Source organism: Aegilops tauschii, chromosome 2 (genome assembly GCF_002575655.3).
Source record: "Aegilops tauschii subsp. strangulata cultivar AL8/78 chromosome 2, Aet v6.0, whole genome shotgun sequence".
Lineage (NCBI taxonomy): Eukaryota > Viridiplantae > Streptophyta > Magnoliopsida > Poales > Poaceae > Aegilops > Aegilops tauschii.
This window is the reverse complement of record NC_053036.3, coordinates 588,123,688-588,148,017: the sequence shown is the minus strand read 5'-3', so window position 1 is coordinate 588,148,017 and position 24,330 is coordinate 588,123,688. Positions and strand designations below refer to the sequence as shown.

At 45.6% G+C, this 24,330-nt stretch overlaps 2 protein-coding genes across 5 annotated transcripts; one reads left to right on the top strand and one right to left on the bottom strand.

Moving 5' to 3' along the window:
* Positions 1 to 17,034: 17,034 nt before the first annotated feature.
* Positions 17,035 to 20,623, top strand: LOC109744840 (flavanone 3-dioxygenase 3). Of its 4 annotated transcripts, XM_073509078.1 has the most exons (5): positions 17,043 to 17,331; positions 17,943 to 18,137; positions 18,197 to 18,357; positions 19,428 to 19,666; positions 19,766 to 20,623. In XM_073509078.1, exons 3-5 carry the CDS (start codon positions 18,286 to 18,288, stop codon positions 20,334 to 20,336), a joined length of 882 nt encoding a protein of 293 aa, XP_073365179.1. In that variant the 5' UTR covers positions 17,043 to 17,331; positions 17,943 to 18,137; positions 18,197 to 18,285; the 3' UTR covers positions 20,337 to 20,623. The 4 variants fall into 4 exon arrangements, with proteins under 4 accessions (XP_020159574.1, XP_073365179.1, XP_073365178.1 ...); XM_020303985.2 differs by lacking the exon at positions 18,197 to 18,357 and having other exon boundaries at positions 17,035 to 17,331; XM_073509077.1 differs by lacking the exon at positions 18,197 to 18,357 and having other exon boundaries at positions 17,046 to 17,456; positions 17,537 to 18,137.
* Positions 20,624 to 21,056: 433 nt separating this feature from the next.
* Positions 21,057 to 24,048, bottom strand: LOC109744855 (N-acylphosphatidylethanolamine synthase). Its single transcript, XM_020304004.3, has 5 exons — positions 23,754 to 24,048; positions 23,035 to 23,162; positions 22,146 to 22,231; positions 21,890 to 22,027; positions 21,057 to 21,651 (listed from the first exon to the last, which is right to left on the bottom strand). The coding sequence occupies exons 1-5, from the start codon at positions 23,993 to 23,995 to the stop codon at positions 21,364 to 21,366; spliced, it is 882 nt and encodes a 293-aa protein (XP_020159593.1). The 5' UTR covers positions 23,996 to 24,048; the 3' UTR covers positions 21,057 to 21,363.
* Between the last annotated feature and the right edge of the window lie 282 nt (positions 24,049 to 24,330).

Below are 24,330 nucleotides of genomic sequence, written 5' to 3'. Positions count from 1 at the left end.
CTACAACCCTAGCGTCACCGAACCTTAAGTGTGTAGACCCTACGGGTTCGGGAGACATGCAGACATGACCGAGACGCCTCTCCGGTCAATAACCAACAGCGGGATCTGGATACCCATGTTCGCTCCCACATGTTCCACGATGATCTCATCAGATGAACCACGATGTCGAGGATTCAATCAATCCCGTATACAATTCCCTTTGTCAATCGGTACGTTACTTGCCCGAGATTCGATCGTCGGTATCCCAATACCTTGTTCAATCTCGTTACCGGCAAGTCACTTTACTCGTACCGTAATGCATGATCCCGTGGCTAACTCCTTAGTCACATTGAGCTCATTATGATGATGCATTACCGAGTGGGCCCAGAGATACCTCTCTGTCATACGGAGTGACAAATCCCAGTCTCGATCCGTGCCAACTCAACAGACACTTTCGGAGATACCCGTAGTGTACCTTTATCGTCACCCAGTTACGTTGTGACGTTTGGCACACCCAAAGCACTCCTACGATATCCGGGAGTTGCACGATCTCATGGTCTAAGGAAATGATACTTGACATTGGAAAAGCTCTAGCAAACGAACTACACGATCTTTTGTGCTATGCTTAGGATTGGGTCTTGTCCATCACATCATTCTCCTAATGATGTGATCCCGTTATCAATGACATCCAATGTCCATAGTCAGGAAACCATGACTATCTGTTGATCAACGAGCTAGTCAACTAGAGGCTCACTAGGGACACGTTGTGGTCTATGTATTCACACATGTATTACGATTTCCGGATAACACAATTATAGCATGAACAATAGACAATTATCATGAACAAAGAAATATAATAATAACCATTTTATTATTGCCTCTAGGGCATATTTCCAACAGTCTCCCACGTGCACTAGAGGCAATAATCTAGTTACATTGTGATGAATCGAACACCCATAGAGTTCTGGTGTTGATCATGTTTTGCTCTAGAGAGAGGTTTAGTCAACGGATCTGCTACATTCAGGTCTGTATGTACTTTACAAATATCTATGTCTCCATTTTGAACACTTTCACGAATGGAGTTGAAGCGACGCTTGATATGCCTGGTCTTCCTGTGAAACCTGGGCTCCTTGGCAAGGGCAATAGCTCCAGTGTTGTCACAGAAGAGAGTCATCAGGCCCGACGCATTGGGAATCACCCCTAGGTCGGTAATGAACTCCTTTATCCAGACTGCTTCCTGTGCTGCCTCTGAGGCCGCCATGTACTCGGCTTCACATGTAGATCCCGCCACGACGCTTTGCTTGCAACTGCACCAGCTTACTGCCCCTCCATTCAAAATATACACGTATCCGGTTTGTGACTTCGAGTCATCCAGATCTGTGTCGAAGCTAGCATCGACGTAACCCTTTATGACGAGCTCTTCGTCACCTCCATAAACGAGAAACATATCCTTAGTCCTCTTCAGGTACTTCAGGATATTCTTGACCGCTGTCCAGTGTTCCATGCCGGGATTACTTTGGTACCTACCTACCAAACTTACGGCAAGGTTTACATCAGGTCTGGTACACAGCATGGCATACATAATAGACCCTATGGCCGAGGCATAGGGGATGACACTCATCTTTTCTCTATCTTCTGCCGTGGTCGGGCATTGAGCCGTGCTCAATTGCACACCTTGCAATACAGGCAAGAACCCCTTCTTGGACTGATCCACATTGAACTTCTTCAATATCTTGTCAAGGTACGTACTCTGTGAAAGACCAATGAGGCGTCTTGATCTATCTCTATAGATCTTGATGCCTAATATATAAGCAGCTTCTCCAAGGTCCTTCATTGAAAAACACTTATTCAAATAGGCCTTTATACTTTCCAAGAATTCTATATCATTTCCCATCAATAGTATGTCATCCACATATAATATGAGAAATGCTACAGAGCTCCCACTCACTTTCTTGTAAACACAGGCTTCTCCATAAGTCTGTGTAGACCCAAACGCTTTGATCGTCTCATCAAATCGAATGTTCCAACTCCGAGATGCTTGCACCAGCCCATAGATGGAGCGCTGGAGCTTGCATACCTTGTTAGCATTCTTAGGATCGACAAAACCTTCCGGCTGCATCATATACAATTCTTCCTTAAGAAAGCCGTTAAGGAATGCCGTTTTGACGTCCATTTGCCATATCTCATAATCATAGTATGCGGCAATTGCTAACATGATTCGGACAGACTTCAGCTTCGCTACGGGTGAGAAAGTCTCATCGTAGTCAACCCCTTGAACTTGTCGATAACCCTTAGCGACAAGTCGAGCCTTATAGATGGTCACATTACCATCCGCGTCTGTCTTCTTCTTAAAGATCCATTTATTTTCTATGGCTCGCCGATTATCGGGCAAGTCAGTCAAAGTCCATACTTCGTTTTCATACATGGATCCTATCTCGGATTGCATGGCTTCAAGCCATTTGTTGGAATCCGGGCCCGCCATCGCTTCTTCATAGTTCGAAGGTTCACCGTTGTCTAACAACATGATTTCCAGGACAGGGTTGCCGTACCACTCTGGTGCGGAACGTGTCCTTGTGGACCTACGAAGTTCAGCAGTAACTTGATATGAAGCTTCATGATCATCATCATTAACTTCCTCCCCAGTCGGTGTAGGCACCACAGGAACATCTTCCCGTGCTGCGCTACTTTCCGGTTCGGAAGGGGTGACTATCACCTCATCAAGTTCCACTTTCCTCCCACTTAATTCTTTCGAGAGAAACTCTTTCTCCAGAAAGGACCCATTCTTGGCAACAAAGATCTTGCCTTCGGATCTGAGGTAGAAGGTATACCCAATGGTTTCCTTAGGGTATCCTATGAAGACGCATTTTTCCGACTTGGGTTCGAGCTTTTCAGGTTGAAGTTTCTTGACATAAGCATCGCATCCCCAAACTTTTAGAAACGACAGCTTAGGTTTCTTCCCAAACCATAATTCATACGGTGTCGTCTCAACGGATTTCGACGGAGCCCTATTTAAAGTGAATGCGGCAGTCTCTAAAGCATAGCCCCAAAATGAAAGCGGTAGATCGGTAAGAGACATCATAGATCGCACCATATCCAATAGAGTGCGATTACGACGTTCGGACACACCATTTCGCTGAGGTGTTCCAGGCGGCACGAGTTGTGAAACGATTCCACATTTCTTTAAGTGCGTACCAAATTCGTGACTTAAATATTCTCCGCCATGATCTGATCGTAAGAACTTTATTTTTCTGTCACGTTGATTCTCAACCTCACTCTGAAATTCCTTGAACTTTTCAAAGGTTTCAGACTTGTGTTTCATTAGGTAGACATACCCATATCTACTTAAGTCATCAGTGAGAGTGAGAACATAACGATATCCTCCGCGAGCCTCAACACTTATTGGACCGCACACATCGGTATGTATGATTTCCAATAAGTTGGTTGCTCGCTCCATTGTTCCGGAGAACGGAGTCTTGGTCATCTTACCCATGAGGCATGGTTCGCACATGTCAAATGATTCGTAATCAAGAGACTCCAAAAGTCCATCTGCATGGAGCTTCTTTATGCGTTTGACACCAATGTGACCAAGGCGGCAGTGCCACCAGTATGTGGGACTATCGTTATCAACTTTACATCTTTTGGTATTCACACTATGAATATGTGTAACATCACGTTCGAGATTCATCAAGAATAAACCATTGACCAGCGGGGCATGACCATAAAACATATCTCTCATATAAATAGAACAACCATTATTCTCGGATTTAAATGAGTAGCCATCTCAAATTAAACGAGATCCAGATACAATGTTCATGCTAGAAGCTGGCACTAAATAACAATTGTTGAGGTTTAAAACTAATCCCGTAGGTAAATGTAGAGGCAGCGTGCCGACGGCGATCACATCGACCTTGGAACCATTCCCGACGCGCATCGTCACCTCGTCCTTTGCCAGTCTCCGCTTATTCCGCAGTTCCTGTTTTGAGTTACAAATATGAGCAACCGCACCGGTATCAAATACCCAGGAGCTACTACGAGTACTGGTAAGGTACACATCAATTACATGTATATCACATATACCTTTGGTGTTGCCGGCCTTCTTGTCCGCTAAGTATTTGGGGCAGTTCCGCTTCCAGTGACCACTTCCCTTGCAATAAAAGCACTCAGTCTCAGGCTTGGGTCCATTCCTTGACTTCTTCCCGGCAACTGGCTTACCGGGCGCGGCAACTCCCTTGCCGTCCTTCTTGAAGTTCTTCTTACCCTTGCCTTTCTTGAACTTAGTGGTTTTATTCACCATCAACACTTGATGTTCCTTTTTGATCTCCACCTCCGCTGATTTCAGCATTGAATATACCTCGGGAATGGTCTTTTCCATCCCCTGCATATTGAAGTTCATCACAAAGCTCTTGTAGCTTGGTGGAAGCGACTGAAGGATTCTGTCAATGACCGCGTCATCCGGGAGATTAACTCCCAGCTGAGACAAGCGGTTGTGTAACCCAGACATTCTGAGTATGTGCTCAGTGACAGAACTATTTTCCTCCATTTTACAGCTGAAGAACTTATCGGAGACTTTATATCTCTCGACCCGGGCATGAGCTTGGAAAACCATTTTCAGCTCTTCGAACATCTCGTATGCTCCATGTTTCTCAAAACGCTTTTGGAGCCCCAATTCTAAGCTGTAAAGCATGCCGCACTGAACGAGGGAGTAATCATCAGCACGTGATTGCCAAGCGTTCATAACGTCTTGGTTCTCTGGGATGGGTGCTTCACCTAGCGGTGCTTCTAGGACATAATCTTTCTTGGCAGCTATAAGGATGATCCTCAGGTTCCGGACCCAGCCCGTATAGTTGCTGCCATCATCTTTCAGCTTGGTTTTCTCTAGGAACGCGTTGAAGTTGAGGACAACGTGGGCCATTTGATCTACAAGACATATTGTAAAGATTTTAGACTAAGTTCATGATAATTAAGTTCATCTAATCAAATTATTCAATGAACTCCCACTCAGATAGACATCCCTCTAGTCATCTAAGTGAAACATGATCCGAGTTTACTAGGCCGTGTCCGATCATCACGTGAGAGTTGATCGTATCTTCTATACGACTCATGCTCAACCTTTCGGTCCTCCGTGTTCCGAGGCCATGTCTGTACATGCTAGGCTCGTCAAGTCAATCTAAGTGTATTGCGTGTGTTCCGAGGCCATGTCTGTACATGCTAGGCTCGTCAACACCCGTTGTATGTGAACGTTAGAATCTATCACACCCGATCATCACGTGGTGCTTCGAAACAACGAACCTTCGCAACGGTGCACAGTCAGGGGGAACACTTTCTTGAAATTATTATAAGGGATCATCTTACTTACTACCGTCGTTCTAGGCAAATAAGATGCAAAACATGATAAACATCACATGTAATCAAATAGTGACATGATATGGCCAATATCATTTTGCTCCTTTGATCTCCATCTTCGGGGCGCCATGATCATCTTCGTCACCGGCATGACACCATGATCTCCATCATCATGATCTCCATCATCGTGTCTTCATGAAGTTGTCACGCCAACGATTACTTCTACTTCTATGGCTAACGCGTTTAGCAATAAAGTAAAGTAATTTACATGGCGTTATTCAATGACACGCAGGTCATACAAAAAATAAAGACAACTCCTATGGCTCCTGCCGGTTGTCATACTCATCGACATGCAAGTCGTGGTTCCTATTACAAGAATATGATCAATCTCATACATCACATATATCATTCATCACATCTTCTGGCCATATCACATCACAAGGCACATGCTGCAAAAACAAGTTAGACGTCCTCTAATTGTTGTTGCAAGTTTTTACGTGGCTTTTATAGGTTTCTAGCAAGAACGTTTCTTACCTACGTAAAACCACAACATGATATGCCAATTTCTATTTACCCTTCATAAGGACCCTTTTCATCGAATCCGTTCCGACTAAAGTGGGAGAGACAGACACCCGCTAGCCACCTTATGCAACTAGTGCATGTCAGTCGGTGGAACCTGTCTCACGTAAGCGTACGTGTAAGGTCGGTCCGGGCCGCTTCATCCCACAATACCGCCGAAACAAGATAAGACTAGTAGTGGCAAGAAAAATTGACAACATCTACGCCCACAACTGCTTTGTGTTCTACTCGTGCATAGTAACTACGCATAGGCCTGGCTCTGATGCCACTGTTGGTGATCGTAGCAGAATTTTAAAATTTTGTACGCATCACCAAGATCCATCTATGGAGTCTACTAGCAACGAGGGGAAAGGAGTGCATCTACATACCCTTGTAGATCGCGAGCGGAAGCGTTCAAGTGAACGGAGTTGATGGAGTCGTACTCGCCGTGATCCAAATCACCGATGACCGAGTGCCGAACGGACGGCACCTCCGCGTTCAACACACGTACGGAGCAGCGACGTCTCCTCCTTGTTGATCCAGCAAGGGGGAAGGAGAGGTTGATGGAGATCCAGCAGCACGACGGCGTGGTGGTGGAAGTAGCGGGGATCCCGGCAGGGCTTCGCCAAGCGCAAGCGGGGAGGAGAGGTGTTGCAGGGGGAGAGGGAGGCGCCAGGGGCTGTGGTGTTGCTGCCCTCCCTCCCCCCCACTATTTATAGGGGCCCTGGGGGGGCGCCGGCCCCCTGGAGATCCCATCTGAGGGGGGGGGGCAGCGGCCAAGGGGGTGGCTTGCCCCCCAAGGCAAGTGGGGCGCCCCCCACCCCTAGGGTTTCCAACCCTAGGCGCAGGGGGAGGCCCAAGGGGGGGAGGCCCAAGGGGGGGACGCCCCAGCCCACTAAGGGCTGGTTCCCTTCCCACTTCAGCCCATGGGGCCCTCCAGGACAGGTGGCCCCACCCGGTGGACCCCCGGGACCCTTCCGGTGGTCCTGGTACAATACCGATAACCCCCGAAACTTTCTCGGTGGCCGAAACTGGACTTCCTATATATAATTCTTCACCTCCGGACCATTCCGGAACTCCTCATGACGTCCGGGATCTCATCCGGGACTCAGAACAACTTTCGGGTTTCCGCATACTAATATCTCTACAACCCTAGCGTCACCGAACCTTAAGTGTGTAGACCCTACGGGTTCGGGAGACATGCAGACATGACCGAGACGCCTCTCCGGTCAATAACCAACAACGGGATCTGGATACCCATGTTGGCTCCCACATGTTCCACGATGATCTCATCGGATGAACCACGATGTCGAGGATTCAATCAATCCCGTATACAATTCCCTTTGTCAATCGGTACGTTACTTGCCCGAGATTCGATCGTCGGTATCCCAATACCTTGTTCAATCTCGTTACCGGCAAGTCACTTACTCGTACCGTAATGCATGATCCCGTGGCTAACTCCTTAGTCACATTGAGCTCATTATGATGATGCATTACCGAGTGGGCCCAGAGATACCTCTCCGTCATACGGAGTGACAAATCCCAGTCTCGATCCGTGCCAACTCAACAGACACTTTCGGAGATACCCGTAGTGTACCTTTATCGTCACCCAGTTACGTTGTGACGTTTGGCACACCCAAAGCACTCCTACGGTATCCGGGAGTTGCACGATCTCATGGTCTAAGGAAATGATACTTGACATTGGAAAAGCTCTAGCAAACGAACTACACGATCTTTTGTGCTATGCTTAGGATTGGGTCTTGTCCATCACATCATTCTCCTAATGATGTGATCCCGTTATCAATGACATCCAATGTTCATAGTCAGGAAACCATGACTATCTGTTGATCAACGAGCTAGTCAACTAGAGGCTCACTAGGGACACGTTGTGGTCTATGTATTCACACATGTATTACGATTTCCGGATAACACAATTATAGCATGAACAATAGACAATTATCATGAACAAAGAAATATAATAATAACCATTTTATTATTGCCTCTAGGGCATATTTTCAACAATGGCATATTAACATCTTGTTATGTAACGTGCAGATGATGGGCTATTTATTGTTAAATATGCTGTTAGATTTACTTCTATTTTGTTCCTAAACATTTTGTTATGTGACGTGCAGATGCTGGGCTTTCATGTTTCTTCGTGAGCATCAGGACAAAGAAGTCGGAGGAAGAATTGTTCTAGCTCATTGGAGCTAGTTCTGAGAGTAATGAAGCCCTTTATGCTGCTCCTATTTGTATGTGTGTTATATGATGTAGCAGAATCTGGCTCATGTGATTGTACACTTGTGGAGCTTGTTATCTGATTGTAAACTTGATGCTGATCACATTTGTATGTGTGTTATATGATGTAGCACTTTGATGGTTGATAATATTTGAAGTATTTCGTGTGTTCTGTGTGCCAATTTAAATACTAGGTATTTATTTGTGTTAAATTAAAAAAATGAAGAATATTGCCGTGACGGCTAGGACCTAGTACTAGAACCTGACAATGGGGACTCACCTGACTAGTGAACCCACTTTATAAAAAGAAAAAATGAAACTATTGAGACAAAAAGGCAACGGCCCAACAATAAAAAGGCTGCAATATTGGGCTTGGCCCATGAACCCAACCAAAAATCAAAAATTGACAGACAGAAAAAAAACACAAATAGGCTGAATTGTTGGGCTCGGCCCATGTAAAACACTGAATCGGACCGGGCTGATTCTTGTGCCACATCAGCTTGCCACGCTGGATGCCTACGTGGTCTGGGGAGGTTGCTTGTGACCAAAAATTTGATCGTGGAACCAACGACCTTTTACATATCGCAAAGAAGGTCACTAATTTCAGTTTACGACCGCCAGCTTTTGACCTTCTGTTTTTGGTCACAAAAAGGTCGCAAATGAAAAACTATGACCTTTCAGCGACCAATAGTGGTGGTCACAAGTTGACATATTTCTTGTAGTGCAAAGATCGAATACTACAGAAGAATCTAGGCCACTAGCGGTTCCTGGGCGCGGGCGGTGGACACCCAAAGACAAGGAACCATCACAGGATCATATCTCCGGTCATCTGCCCAAAGAACCTGCCAGGTATTGGAGAACCTGACGTCCATAGCAGCCATGTAGCGATGGACGTGCTCGTCCTCCTCCCTGACACAACGACGCACCACCTCCGGCGGGGCCGGCTCCCTCTGCACCGAATGTGGCCCACGCGAACGCCACCAAGGGAGATCAGGGTCGACGACGGGACCCGAGGCCGGGTTCCTCACCAAGCGGCGCACCCCTCCAGGTAGCACCTCCCAGTGCCAGCCCAGCGGAGCCCGATCCCGGACATGGGTCAGCCGGACGTCGTGGCGAACGGGTCGACGGCGAGGATGCGGGCCGGGCATCGTCGAGAACAAATACTATATGCCCGCAAAAAGTAACATTTTTTAAATGATTGGATTGTGATAACTAAAATTCTATATGCAAATTCTAACAATTTGACATTAATCTAATTCATAGCTAAAACTAACTCTAAAATTTCTAACATTTCTATATATATAACTAACATTACTAATATTTTTATAACTAAAAAACAGAAAAATTGCTAACATTTCTATAAATATTTCTATAACTAAAAAACAGAAAAATTTATAACATTTCTATATAACTAACATTTCTAATATTTTTATAACTAAAAAACAGCAAAAATTGCTAACATTTCTATAACAATGTGTGTGTGTGTGTGTGTGTGTGTGTGTGTGTGTGTGGACATGGCGGCCGGGGCAGGAGCTCACCGGCGAGGCGCGGCGACGGGGGGCGGCGACGGGGACGGAGACGGGCGGTGACGACGGGGATGGGGACGGGGCGGCGACGACGGGGACGGGGACGGGCCGGGCGGGGACGACAGGAGGACGGGGCGGGGCGCGGCGATGGGGACGACGGGGACGGCGACGGACGGCGACGGGGGCGGCGACGAGGGGCGGCGGCGACGGGGCAGAGGAGAAAGAAGCAGAGGGAGAGATGAGAAACTGATTTTTTTTGAAGTGTTTTCTTATATAGAACAACCTTTAGTACCGGTTGAAGCCACCAACCGGTACTAAAGGTCTGTTTTGGCTAGGCCAAACGCCGGGAAGCGCACACCCTTTAGTACCGGGTGGTGGCTCCAACCGGTACTAAAGATCCCCCCTTTAGTACCGGTTTGAGCCACCACCCGGTACTAAAGGGGGTGCGCTGGCGCAGGTGCGGTGCGTCATGTTTAGTCCCACCTCGCTAGCCGAGGGGCGTCCGCACTGGTTTATAAGCCCCAGTGCGGTAGCTCTCTCGAGCTCCTCTCCAAAGCAGGCCTACTGGGCCTAAATGTTCTGTGCTGCCTTGTGGGCCTACTGGGCCTTTGCGGGCCTGCATCCTGGCCCAACAACAGGTTGGGTTTCTAGTCGTATGCAGGCCGCTGTGGCGCAGTAGGTGGGCTTTTTTATTTTCTTATTATTTTTGTTTTATTTATTTTTGAGTTGTTTTTTGCTGTATTTAGAGTTTCTTTGTGAATATTTTTGCTTTAGGTACAAAAAATTACAAACTTTCTATTAGTGCCGGTAGTTTACAAATTTGAATAGTTTACATTTTGAATTATTTGAAATTTGTGTGAATCACTAGTTTGTGAATAACTTAACTTTGAAAATAGATTTTCAGTGATTCTTTTTTCTTATGTTTAATATTAGTGTGTTTTATCATTATATTCAATTTGGTAATGCTTAGGTTATTTAAAAAAATGAAATGCCTTTGTAACGGATGAGTTTTCGTCCGAAACCCTGATACTTCGAAATAGATTGTCCATTTTGTACACGAAGTGCATCTAGATTTTGCGGTAACCCTCTCTACTTTTTTGCACATGCTATGTGGGTGAAACTATGATACCATGCCAACTTTCAACCTTTTCTGAGTTCATTTGAAATGCTTTTCAATTTCAGGGTCATTTAGCTGAAAAAATCAGTAAATGCATGAAAGAATTTGTTTGCACATAAAATTTCTTCGCGTTTCAAATGCCAAAACACATAACTACCCTAACTATTACAGAGATTCCCTCCTGGGTGTGAAACACAGAAGAAAGTGATGATAGTGAAGCCGATCACATCCCAGATCTTTGGGTGTGAAACTTTTTCTTCGCGTGTCAATATTCACTGTGAATGGAGCAATTTCATCAAACTTTTCATAATCTTCTGACATGTCTGTCTTGTCATCCACTCCCACGATGTTTCTCTTCCCAGAAAGAACTATGTGGCGCTTTGGCTCATCGTATGATGCATTCGCTTCCTTACCTTTTCTTTTTCTCGGCTTGGTAGACATATCCTTCACATAGAAAACCTGTGCCACATCATTAGCTAGGACGAATGGTTCGTCTGCATACGCAAGATTGTTGAGATCCACTGTTGTCATTCCATACTGCGGGTCTTCCGTTACCCCGCCTCGTGTCATATTGACCCATTTGCACCGAAACAAAGGGACCTTCAAACCACGTCCATAGTCAAGTTCCCATATCTCCTCTATGTAACCATAATATGTTTCCTTTCCCGTCTTGGTTGTTGCATCAAAGCGGACACCACTGTTTTGGTTGGTGCTCTTCTTATCTTGGGCGATCGTGTAAAATGTATTACCATTTATCTCGTACCCTTTGAAAGTCATTATATTCGAAGATGGTAACTGGGACAGTGAGTACAGGTCATCTTCAATAGAGGCGTCATGCATGGTACGTGTCTGCAACCAGCCGGCGAAACTCCTGGTTTGTTCACGTGTAATCCAGTCATCAGACCGCTCCGGGTGTTTGGAGCGTAGAAAATTCTTGTGTTCGTCCATATACGGAGCCACCAAGGCGGAATTCTGTAGAACTGTGTAGTGTGCTTCAGTGAGAGAATGTCCGTCCATACATATTTTTTGATTCCCTCCTAGCGTGCCTTTTCCATCCAGTCTGCCCTTATGCCGCGATTCAGGAACACCAATCGGCTTAAGGTTAGGAATAAAGTCAATACAAAACTCAATGACCTCCTCATTTTCATGGCCCTTGGAGATGCTTCCTTCTGGCCTAGCACAGTTATGAACATATTTCTTTAAGACTCCCATGAACCTCTCAAAGGGGAACATATTGTGTAGAAATACAGGACCCAAAACGTTAATCTCTTCGCATAGGTGAACTAGGACGTGCGTCATGATGTTGAAGAAGGATGGTGGGAACACCAACTCGAAACTGACAAGACATTGCACCAAATCATTCTCTAACCTTGGTATGATTTCTGGATCGATTACCTTCTGAGAGATTGCATTGAGGAATGCACATAGCTTCACAATGGCTAATCGAACGTTATCCGGTAGAAGCCCCCTCAATGCAACCGGAAGCAGTTGCGTCATAATCACGTGGCAGTCATGAGACTTTAGGTTCTGGAACTTTTTCTCTGCCATGTTTATTATTCCCTTTATATTCGACGAGAAGCCAGACGGTACCTTAATACTGAGCAGGCATTCAAAGAAGATTTCCTTCTCTTCTTTGATAAGAGCGTAGCTGGCATGACCCTGATGTATGCCGTCTTTTCCATGCATACGTTGCTGGTCCTCCCGTGCCTCAGGTGTATCTTTTGTCTTCCCATACACGCCCAAGAAGCCAAGCAGGGTCAAGCAAAGATTCTTCGTCACGTGCATCACGTCGATTGCAGAGCGGACCTCTAGGTCTTTCCAATAGGGCAGGTCCCAAAATATTGATTTCTTCTTCCACATGGGTGCGCGTCCGTCAGCGTCATTCGGAACAGGTTGTCCGCCAGGACCCTTTCCAAAGACTACCTTCAAATCCTTGACCATATCATGTACATCAGCAATAGTACGGTGGCGAGGCTTCGTCCGGTGATCCGCCTCACCTTTGAAATGCTTGCCTTTCTTTCTTACGGGATGCCTGCTCGGAAGAAATCGACGATGTCCCAGGTACACATTCTTCCTACAATTGTCCAAATATATACTGTCGGTATCATCCAAACAGTGCGTGCATGCGCGGTATCCCTTGTTTGTCTGTCCTGAAAGGTTACTGAGAGCAGGCCAATCATTGATGGTCACGAACAGCAAGGCCTTTAGGTCAAATTCTTCCCCCATGTGCTCATCCCACGCACGTACACCTGTTCCATTCCACAGCTGTAAGAGTTCTTCAACTAATGGCCTTAGGTACACATCAATGTCGTTGCCGGGTTGCTTAGGGCCTTGGATGAGCACTGACATCACAATGAACTTCCGCTTCATGCAGAACCAAGGAGGAAGGTTATACAAACATAGAGTCACAGGCCAGGTGCTATGGTTGCTGCTCTGCTCCCCAAAAGGATTAATGCCATCTGCGCTTAGACCAAACCATATGTTCCTTGCGTCATCTGCAAACTCCTTCCCATACTTTCTCTCGTTTTTTCTCCACTGCGACCCGTCAGCGGGTACTCTCAACTTTCCGTCTTTCTTACGGTCTTCTCTGTGCCATCGCATCGCCTTGGTATGCTCTTTGTTTTGGAACAAACGTTTCAACCGTGGTATTATAGGAGCATACCACATCACCTTGGCAGGAATCTTCTTCCTGGGGCGCTCGCCCTCGACATCACCAGGGTCATCGCGCCTGATCTTATAGCGCAATGCACCGCATACCGGGCAAGCGTTCAAATCCTCGTACTCACCGCGGTAGAGGATGCAGTCATTAGGGCATGCATGTATCTTCTGCACCTCTAACCCTAGAGGGTAGACAACCTTCTTTGCTTTGTACGTACTCTCGGGCAATTCGTTGTCCTTTGGAAGCATATTCTTTATCATTACCAGCAACTTTCCAAATCCCTTGTCAGATACACCATTCTCTGCCTTCCATTGCAGCAATTCCAGTGTGGTGCCCAACTTTTTCTTGTCAGCTTCGCACCACTTTTTTTCATCGGTTCCAGGGGAAGACCAAAGATCTTGCGCGGCAGGTCCGCCAGAAAAACTCAAAAGAGAAAGAAGTCTCGTTAATCTCTTCATGCTCGTTCCAAGTTCGGAGTACCTTTTGGCCAAAGAAAAACCCGCTTCCTGACACGATTGCCTCTTTATCTGGGTACAACAATTTCTTGTGATCCTCTAACATGCGCTGCAACTTCTTCTTCTCCAAATCACTTCGCAGTTTCTCTTTGCATCGGCAATGGCCCGACCTAGATCATCAGCGGGCTCATCTGATGCCTCTTCTTCAGCTTCTTCCCGCATTGCCGGCTCGGCTTCTTCCCCCAGTGTTGTATCATCGTATTCAGGGAACCCATGGCCAGGATAGCTGTCGTCGTCCTCTTCTTCTTCATTGTCTTCCATCATAACCCCTCTTTCTCTGTGCTTGGTCCAAACATTATAGTGGGGCATGAAACCAGACTTAAACAGGTGGACGTGAATGGTTCTTGACGTAGAGTAATTGTGATCATTCTTACAGACTAAACATGGACAAGGCATAAAACCATCCGCCCGCTTGTTTGCCTCAGCCGCAAGCAGAAAAGTTTGCACGCCATTAATGAACTCGGGAGAGCATCGGTCATCGTACATCCATTATCGGCTCATCTTTATTACACAACACCGGAAACACCAAATTAATACAAGTTCATACGTAAAGTTCATACAAGACTTAAATGCAACAAACAAATAACTCTCTAACTAAAGCATTTAAATGCAACAACAAATACGATCAAGATCGCAACTAAGGTAACAATTGATCCAACAGCATAATGATACCAAGCCTCACTATCAATGGCATATTTTCTAATCTTTCTAATCTTCAAGCGCATTTTCTCCATCTTGATCTTGTGATCATCGACGACATCGGCAACATGCAACTCCAATTCCATCTTCTCCCCCTCAATTCTTTTCAATTTTTCTTTCAAATACTCGTTTTCTCTTTCAACTAAATTTAACCTCTCGACAATAGGGTCGGTTGGAATTTCCGGTTCACAAACCTCCTAGACAAAAATATCTATGTCAACTTGATGGGCATAATTTGTCATAAACACGAAATGCAACAACTAGTTTTAAAAGAGAATATACCACATCCGAATCATAACAAGGACGAGGGCCGACGGGACAGATATCAAAACCATGGCACTATGTATAACAAACAACGTACGGGTAAGATAATTATACGAGTAACTATATATCCAAATCACACAAACATCAATTTGGTAATGTAAAACATTCATGAACAAGAGGCTCACCACAAGGTGGTGCCGGCGACGGAACGGTGCGGGCGATCGGCTGTGGTTACGACGGAGATTTAGAAGGCACTAAGTAAACCACACCTACATATGCAAACTAAGTGTTATTTTTGACCTCAAATTGCATATAAATCAAATACTAGCACATATATTTTCTCCCAAATTACTAAACTCATAAATTAATCACTATACAAAGCATTGCAAGAGCTAATCTAGCAATGAGAGATGAAAGGACAAAGTTGCTAACCTTTGTGATCATTTGAATGGATGGGGGCCTTCAAATCTTGACAAATTTTGGGCAAAATGTGTGATGAGCTCGAGAGGAAGAGGGGAAGAACAGAGAGGAGAGGGGAAAGGGGAAGAACAGAGCGAGCTCGGGTGGACGAAGGGTTTATGTAGGACGACCTTTAGCACCGGTTCGTGCCACGAACCGGTACTAAAGGTGCTGGAGGGGCCCCGGACTGACAACATCCTGCCACCACTCACTTTAGTACCGGTCCGTGGCACGAACCGGTGCTAAAGGTCGGCCACGAACCGGTACTAATGAAAGCGGCCGGCTAGCCGTTGGAACCGGCACTAATGCACACATTAGTGCCGGCTCAAAAGCAAACCGGCACTAATGTGCTTGACATTTGACCCTTTTTCTACTAGTGTTAAGTTATGCAAGATTGCAAGTTACTGTAATATGCAGTTATGATCTGTAGTGTTTATCGAACCAATTATCCAAGTTGCTGGCACTCTAATAGTACTTAGATAAGTTAGTGGTACTGCTGGAGCATCTTCAATAAGTAGCTTAAAATTTGAATACCAAGTACAGTTTTAGATGCGGATCGAGAAGATTTTAGGTAACTAAAATGTTGTTAGCTTTTACAGTAGATTCAAAATTGGATACCTACTAATAAATTTTCAAAAGCAAATGAAACATGGAGATCCGACGGTGGGGAGGCCGGGAAGGCGGATCCATGGTCATTGCCTCACGCCGCAGTACGGCGAGGAGGAGCGTGGGAGATTCCGGCGCGGAGGTTGCCGTGGCGGCCACATCTCCTATGATGAGGAGGAGCTCGGGGCGGTGGCGCGGCGAGGAATTGGGCGGCGGCGGGGGCTCGGGGGCGGCGAGGAATCTGGCGGTGGCATGGAGCTCGGCGGCAGCCGGTGCGGCGAGGAATCGGGTGGGGGTGGGGGTGGCGGTGGGGGCAGATCCGACGGTGTCGAGAGAGGGATGTGTGAAATCGGGGCGTCGACTGTGGTGGCTACCACGCGGTTCACGGCGGACCGATTGGGTGGTGGAAATGGCCGGTGGGGCTAGGGACGGCCGTGCAGACGTGGGTGACGCGACGGTGGGGAAAGTTCACGAGGGCGGCATTTGGCTTCACCTGGCCACAATTTTTCTTTTCGGATTTTGTGTATTTAGATTGGTATATGTATCAATTTGGTAGCAAAATATAGGTTATAACCTAAAATTTTAGTTTAGGTTGGCTGCTTCAAAACCTAAAATTTTACTATCTACTCCCTTCGTAAAGAAATATAAAGTACTATTGATCTAAACGCTCTTATAACGGATGGAGTACCAATCAGCTGCGTGCTAGCTGTTGAAGATGCTGACAAAGCTCCATGCCTACAGCAGTTCATCTCAGTCTACCTGGGACGACTTATCTGTGATGTTACTTTTGATCTGAAGGTACTGAAGTTTTTGTTTGTTGTCATGTTATTTTTATACTTTCACCCCATTATGTGATTATTATAGAGTCTGTATTTGAAAAATCAGGTAAAGAAACACCACGATGTAAAATTAATCCTGTATATAAGCTGTGTTATCAACCAAGTGAGTTTAAATATCCATGGTACACATAATTGAACTATTTCTCACTTCTTTCCATCTGGAATGCGAACCTCCACAAGTTTCAGTTAGGAGGGAGCTTGGTACGGTACCTCATCTTAACGGGTTGTTGGGACACTTTCTCTACAAGATTGGGCACATAATGCTGCAGCTTGGAGGCGAATGATAGTCTGGATTGGTTCCGTCCGGAGACAGAACTGTTCAACATCGACGTGTGGCCACAACCCAGCCATCTCCAGTCAGAAAAATCTCCGCACTCCCGACGCCCCTCGCCACCTCCGCCGCTGGCGCTTGCTCGACTCCCTCGATTTCCTGCCACCGGCGCTGCTCTTCGCCACCACCGTGCTCCCTCATCACCGGCGCCTGCTGCTGCTGGCGGGGTGACAAGCGCGGCTGCTGCCTTTTCTCCAGGTCCCCTCTCTCCCTCTCTCTCAGATATTGTTTATCAGGGACGAAGCAAGCCGCCAATCAGATGATGTTTGATTTAGTTTGCATGCGTCGCTTTGTGGAGCATCACAGTGATATCATCACTGCAAGTAATCTGCTAGCCCTTGTCAGTTGTCTGATACATTATGTCAGTGCTTTAACTGTTTTTTTTAAAACCTCGTCGCGCCAGGGCAAGGGTTCCTGCGATTCATTAAGAAGAAGATATATGGTCCACCAGTTTATAGGGAAAACCGGATCCAAAAAGTCCTTAATTGTTAGGATCGGGCAGGTCGAGTGACGAAGGGGAGGCAGAGATTTTGATTGTCAGAGGCTTGTTTAAAATCTTGGAGATCCCGTAGATTTCATTTGCCTGCAATTTGACCAGACCTCCATTCTTCTGAATGCTTTGCTTGTGATCATAAAGAGGTCATCGCAATTCGCAACAAGCTATCACCTTTCTCATCCTTCCAGCCAAAGTTTTATTTCCTGCGTTACATGGAATCAATGAAGCTGCCTATAAGTAGATGCTGCCTCACAGAGGAGCTCCAATCCATCCTGTCTCAGTTCTGAACTAGTCTGATCGGACTCCGGTGCAGGTGCCTGCACGGTACGTTGACATGTCCTGCGATTCAAGGAGCACCCCTCAGGAGCAGCTCAGGTCGGACAAGGTCCACCCACCGGTGCCGCCAATGCCGGTGATCAACCTGGGCCATCTCACTCTTGAACCCGAGACACGATCTCGCGTGGTGGAAGATATCGCCAATGCGTGCCATGATCTCGGATACTTTCAGGTATGCTCTCGGAGAATACTTCCACATGTACAAACGACGAAACTAAACTAGATTTGTAGTTGAAGAACTACTGCGAAAAGAGCAACTACACGAATCATAGGAGCTAGCTTCATTTCATTGCTTGGTTACATGACAACTGACAAACAACATGAAGCCGAAGAAGTTCAGTCCCCATTTCATGCTTCATTTTTCACCTCAACGACATCATACTACATTGAAGGTATTTCAGCACGTGCCGATTTTAGATCGTCCCCACTTCTTCTTACATTCTTAATTATTTTCATGCCGTGCACATTTTAGCCTTGAGTGCACTTTTTATCTGTAAATTAGTCTTCATAAAATTTAGAAAAGGTATTCTTAAGTATCTACGGACTGTGAGTGTACAAGCATCTCAATTTTTCTTCAGTCTTTATCAACAGTTGGTACTCGATATAAATGGCTGGTTTCAACAACTGCATCATTGTCCTATATGGGTGGATGTGGACACAACAAGGCAGCAGATTTGTAGTTGAAGAACCACTGCGAAAAGAGCAACTAGATGAATCATAGGAGCTAGCTCCATTTTGTTGCTTGGTTACATGACAACTGAGAACTGGCAAGCAACACGAAGCCGAAGAAGTTCAGTCCCCATTTCACCCTTCGTTTTTCACCTCAATGACATCATACTACATTGAAGGCATTTCAGCATGTGCCGATTTTAGATCGTTCCCATTTCTTGTTGCATTCTTTGTTGTGTTCATGCCGTGCACATTTCAGCCTTGAGTACGCTTTTTATCTGTGAATTAGTCTCCATAAAATTTAGAAAAGATATTCTTAAGTATCTGCGCAACGCGAGTGTACAAGCATCTCAATTTTCTCAAGTCTTTATGAACAGTTGGTACTCGATATAAATGGTTGGTTTCAACAACTGCATCATTGTCCTATGACACAACAAAGCAGCAAACAGGACCTTTTAGTAAGGGCAATAGCAGAACATTTATATAACAGGTCCATTTTGTGCCAATAAAACGTTGTAATCCTCAACTTCTAAATTAAAGCAATGTCAAGGTTCTCAAGGAGACTACTAATAAAACTATAAAAGTGTAAACATCAGTTCGAGAAAAGTAACAACTTCATAGAATGTGTCTTTCCGATAAAGTAGCCATGTGTCTATGTTAGGGTTAGGGGAGAGTTTAAGGTACTGCGTTTTCATGAACCCTTGTTAGACACTCTACTAACAAGCAGGTATAAGGGAGCAAACAAAGCTTACCCGCGTATCCAAATTGCCATGATAATCCTCATTTTTTTCAGGTTATAAACCATGGGATCAGTCAATCTGTCATGGACCGTGCCGTTGAAGCAGCTTCAGAATTCTTCAAACTGCCAAGTGAGACAAAGCAGGAGTTTGCATCAGACGACATCCGAAGGCCTGTTAGATACGGCACCAGCTCAAAGGACGGCACTCGTCCGTCACGGACATTCCTAAAGCATTATGCCCATCCCCTCAGTGAATGGATGAAATATTGGCCAGAAAAACCACCAACCTACAGGCAAAACATTTTTTCTAGAAATCTTCTTACAATCTTGAACTACAGAACCAATTGCGTGATTCTCATATAACATAGCTGTTTTTCATGTACTGAAAACAGGGAGGACATGGGAAAATTTTCAGCTGGAGTAAGGAGGGTGGCTCTGGAGCTGATGGAAGCCATACTTGAAGGCCTAGGACTGGGCAAGCATTACCAGCATGAAGAATTTGAGAACGGATTGCAGCTACTGCAAGTGAACTGCTACCCGAAAGAGCCAGAAGGCGAATCGGCGATAGGGCTGGCGCCACATTCCGACCATGGATTTCTTACCATCTTGCTCGCGAGCTGCCCGGGCCTGGAGGTCCTTGACCGCAGTAGTGACACTTGGAGAGTGGTCCAGCAACCCCGGCACGCGTTGCACGTCCACGTAGGAGACTGCATGGAGGTTCTGAGCAATGGCAGGGTCAAGACCGCCGTGCACCGTGCTGTCCTGAACCATGGCGAGGCGAGGATCTCCATGGCGAGCATCCATAGTTTTGCGATGCACGAGAAGGTCTCCGTTGCCAAGGAGCTGGTGGATGAGCAAGATCCTGAGAAATACAAGGAGAGCAGCTTCAGTGACTTCCTGGACTACCTCATGAGCAATGCGGACAAGAAGCGCATGAGCTTTCTTGAGAGCCTTAGGACTTGAGGAGCGTACCAGGCCCTGAAGAACAAGAGCAAGGAATATGACAGCTCCATACCTACAGCTCATTCTCAAATCTGTTTCGGACGGCTTATCTGTAGTGTTACTTTTGGTCTGAAGGTACTGACTGAAGCTGATGTTTGTTGTCATGCTGTTTTTCCGTTCCACCTCACTATATGATTACGAGTCTTCAACTGAAAGTTTATGGTCACGAACCTGTATAAACTGAGTTAAAAGATCCATGATACACTTTGGCAAATAATAAATAAATAAATATCAATGATACACAGGAATGAACTATTTATCAGTTCTAATCTGCACGACGTCAAAAAATTTCAGTTAGGAAGAAGCTTGGCACGTAAGTTAACAGGTTGCTGGAACACTTTCTCTACAAGGTTTGGACACATAATGGTTCACCTTGGAGGCGAATGATGGCCAAGAGCTAAAATTGGATCCACCCGTAGCTAATAAATCGGTCCCTTCTGGGCCTTCGAAGCAAAGCGACGTACCTCCAACATCATAATTAATTGGTATATATAGGTAGGCAGGTGGATAATCACCAACACCAACTATGTCTTTCACATGAGTAAAGGTATATATAAAAGATAAACCATCTCCAGGTTCAGAAAACGTCGAGGGTGATTTAGGCTTCAGACATACTGTAGATAACATTCACGAGATGGTGAAAATCTCTATGGGCAGTTCCTTGGCTAAACAAAATGGCAATACGGTCCAAAGAGCCATGAAATTAGGCAACAGCCTGAATACTCTTGTTATTGCAAAAAAGAAAAACACCAAATCTGACACTCTGAACTCTAATTCTCACCCCCCGCTTCTATGGCAGGTGTAATGTCCACTGGAGAACTACTCCATCCCTCTCGATTCCCGTATCCTCCCAATCGCTGTATCAAGATCCCATCATCTGAAACTAGCTAACAAAGCTACCATGCCCTAACCAATTCAACAAGGTATCGGAGAAAAAAGGCGGCGCATCCTTGCCCCATGGTCGAAGAACGAACAAAAAGAATCAATGTCAATGCTGCTTCAAGTTCAGAAGCGTCTTCCTCAAGCTCTCCATCGCGGACTGGATCTTATCAGACATCTTCTGGTAAAGCCATCTCTGCGCTGCCTCGTCTAGCCCCTCCGGCGTGATGGTTGGCCAGCCCTTCCTTTCGAAGGATGTGTCTTGTGGTATCATTGCTGCCACCTGCTTTAAGCCTGGCAGATCAAAATCTACTGGTTCTCCCACGATGATCTTTATCTCCTTGCCGCAGAGAGGTAATGGTGGACGGCGTCCAAAAAATGATTTCTCTGGCATGACCTAAAGTACAATCAGGAGAAGTTCAGAGTACCATATATATAACATAAAAGAGATCTTGGATTAATGAAAGGGAATACAAATGAACTAGTGCTGGAGACAAGTGGTTTACTGAACGTGCAATATAATTCAAATTGCAGAAGAGAACTATATATATGCCATTCTATTTGAAGCCCATATTCAACACATGAAACCATGCACAAAATGATGGCATTACAGAGATACAAATATTTCCATATACCTTTTCAAAACCAGTGTGAACAATAGGCAATACTATTGGAGTTACAGGTGCTCGGACAATAAGACTGGCAGTTCCCCATTTCAACCGTCTGATTGGTTGGTGATCTTGGGCTACTTTTCCTTCAGGGAATGAATGCAACTGTTTGAATATGCCATGAAGAAATTTACAACCAAATAAGGACCAGAATTTATAACCATAAGCACAACATATGTTAATGATGTAATAGTTAATGCTGAACCGAAGAAAATGCACATACCCAACCTCCAGTGCTAAGCACTTCAAGGGCCTCATTCATATGGTCTTGATAAATTCCAGCCCCTCTAGTGATCGGCACACATTTCCCTGTGCATAAAATTATATGCCAATAACAATATTATCAAATTATGCCATGCAGAGTGATACCAACTCTGCCTTGCAATGAAACCCTGAAATGAAAAGATAAGAAAAATACAAGAATAAAGATGACAAAAACACACAAGTGCTGAACATCAAAAGTAGCAACTGAACTAGAGATAACATAGCTGTTAGATAGCATATCATCATTTATGTATTACCACCACAACACATAGCATGTCAAGTATCAGATCGTATCATTTTCATATGGAGACTGGAAAAGAGAGACAATTAACGGTAGATGTCAACTTTATGGCAAATTTGAATTACAGAACAATTATGCACACCATTTACATGGTCCAACAAAGAGATATAACATACAGAATGCTTGGACAGGTTTGACAAGTTTTTATTTAACTCTCTGAAGCTAGTCTTGGTAGTTAGAGCAATAAACCATGATTGCTTAGGTAACCAATTTTTTAGAAGCTTGTTAGAACTACGAAGGCCGTCGGCATTTAAAATGCAAAAACATGCACAAAGTTACTGGATTAAATGAGGTTATTACATGCTCAACAGAAAGATGCCATTAACTGGCTCCACTAAGTGAACATTTCATATCTGAATTGACCTATGCTGGAGGTGCTCCACAACATTAGTTACAGTAAGTGAGAGAGTGGGCCAGTGGGGCTTTGGGAAGCTCACTATGCCTACATGATTAATATGCCACAGTAACAACATACTGATTATCATTTGACCATACATACCTGTGCAGAAAAGAAAACGTAAATAACAAACACGACAAGGAGCCTCACCAAGTCGAAACATGTAAGACATGAATACATTCCTGAAACAGATATCCTCTGCTGTCAGCACCCATCTTGCAAGCTTTGAATCTGTTATAGGGAAACCCTTGAATCCCCACATAAACGGGTCATCTATCCTGTACAAACAAGTATACGATAACCTCAAGGTTACCAAAACTTCCGGCACACAAGAATTGTGTACAGCTGCCTAACTAATTTGTAATTGTCCACACTGGAACCTATACATGACACCTGTACTATACAACAAGCCAATACAATGCATGCTTTCCTTAAACATGAACACCAATCTACAGCATGATGTAGCATATGAAAGGATGAGAAAAGAGCAGGATGCACACTTCTCAAGTGATCCATGCTAAAAAACGTGTCTAAAAAGGAATTTCAACACTTCAGAGTCCCCTTCCAGTATGCTAATGACAGCAATACATAGGTATTGACTATGTGCTGTAAATCCCAAAGAGCACATGCCCTTTCAGATGCGTAGCATCAATCCTAGAGTAAATGTTATCAAGACGATGCAACTTGCTGGCTTCCAGCAACAATTTCGCACAATTCTCGCGACAATGGTGCCAGAGCCACGACAGATCAAACACATCGCCGCCCGATCTCTCCTCCTACATCTAGTCAGAACTCAGAAGCCACAAACAGCAAGAGCGGTACACGGGGGAGATCCGGGAGGGATATTTCGGGGGAGTGGGGGAACATACGTGGACATATGGTTGCTGACGGTGAGGAGCGGCGTGCCGGGGGGCCGCGAGGAGACGAGGCGGTGGAGGGCGTCGGCGTTGTGCACGGTGGTGGTGTTGAGCAGCGACACGTACGCCTTGGCGATGGTGCCCACGGCGCCGATCACTGCGGCGCGGGGGACGCCGCCGAGGTGCCCCGCACGGCCGGCCCACCGCAGCGTCCGCGCCGCCGCCGCCGCCGCCGCGTCGGCGGACACCTCCATCTTTTACCCCCTTTCTTGTCGAGGAGTTCTTCCCGTTTTGGTGGGCCTGGTCTATAACTTTTCTTTTTGAGTCGGGGTTTTCTTTTCTTTTGATTTTTTTAGACAATCTTTTCTTTTGATGAGTTAGGCCCGGACTATGCTCATTGACTTGCAACCAAAGGAGGGTAGGTGGCCATCTGGGCCGGGCCAGGGGCCGGCACATTAGCCTGCGTTCCCGGCCTTTGATGGGCCTGGCCCGACACATATCTAATTGGGCTGTGCCAGCATGTGGTCTGCCTAGGCCGTGCCAGGCCACGAGAGGCTGGACACACATGCCGACACGGCAAGACCCGTTA

What these genes read in the sequence shown, in the direction of transcription:
- LOC109744855 (XM_020304004.3), bottom strand. Translation starts at nt 23,995, where the DNA reads ATGGAGGTGTCCGCCGACGCGGCGGCGGCGGCGGCGGCGCGGACGCTG. An exon ending in GTCTTACATGTTTCGACTTG is followed by an intron (nt 22,232 to 23,034) that starts GTGAGGCTCCTT and finishes TTTTATGCACAG; the next exon opens with GGAAATGTGTGCCGATCACT. An exon ending in TGCTTAGCACTGGAGGTTGG is followed by an intron (nt 22,028 to 22,145) that starts GTATGTGCATTT and finishes ATATTCAAACAG; the next exon opens with TTGCATTCATTCCCTGAAGG.
- LOC109744840 (XM_020303985.2), top strand. Translation starts at nt 17,964, where the DNA reads ATGTCCTGCGATTCAAGGAGCACCCCTCAGGAGCAGCTCAGGTCGGAC. An exon ending in ATGATCTCGGATACTTTCAG is followed by an intron (nt 18,138 to 19,427) that starts GTATGCTCTCGG and finishes CATTTTTTTCAG; the next exon opens with GTTATAAACCATGGGATCAG. An exon ending in GAAAAACCACCAACCTACAG is followed by an intron (nt 19,667 to 19,765) that starts GCAAAACATTTT and finishes TACTGAAAACAG; the next exon opens with GGAGGACATGGGAAAATTTT.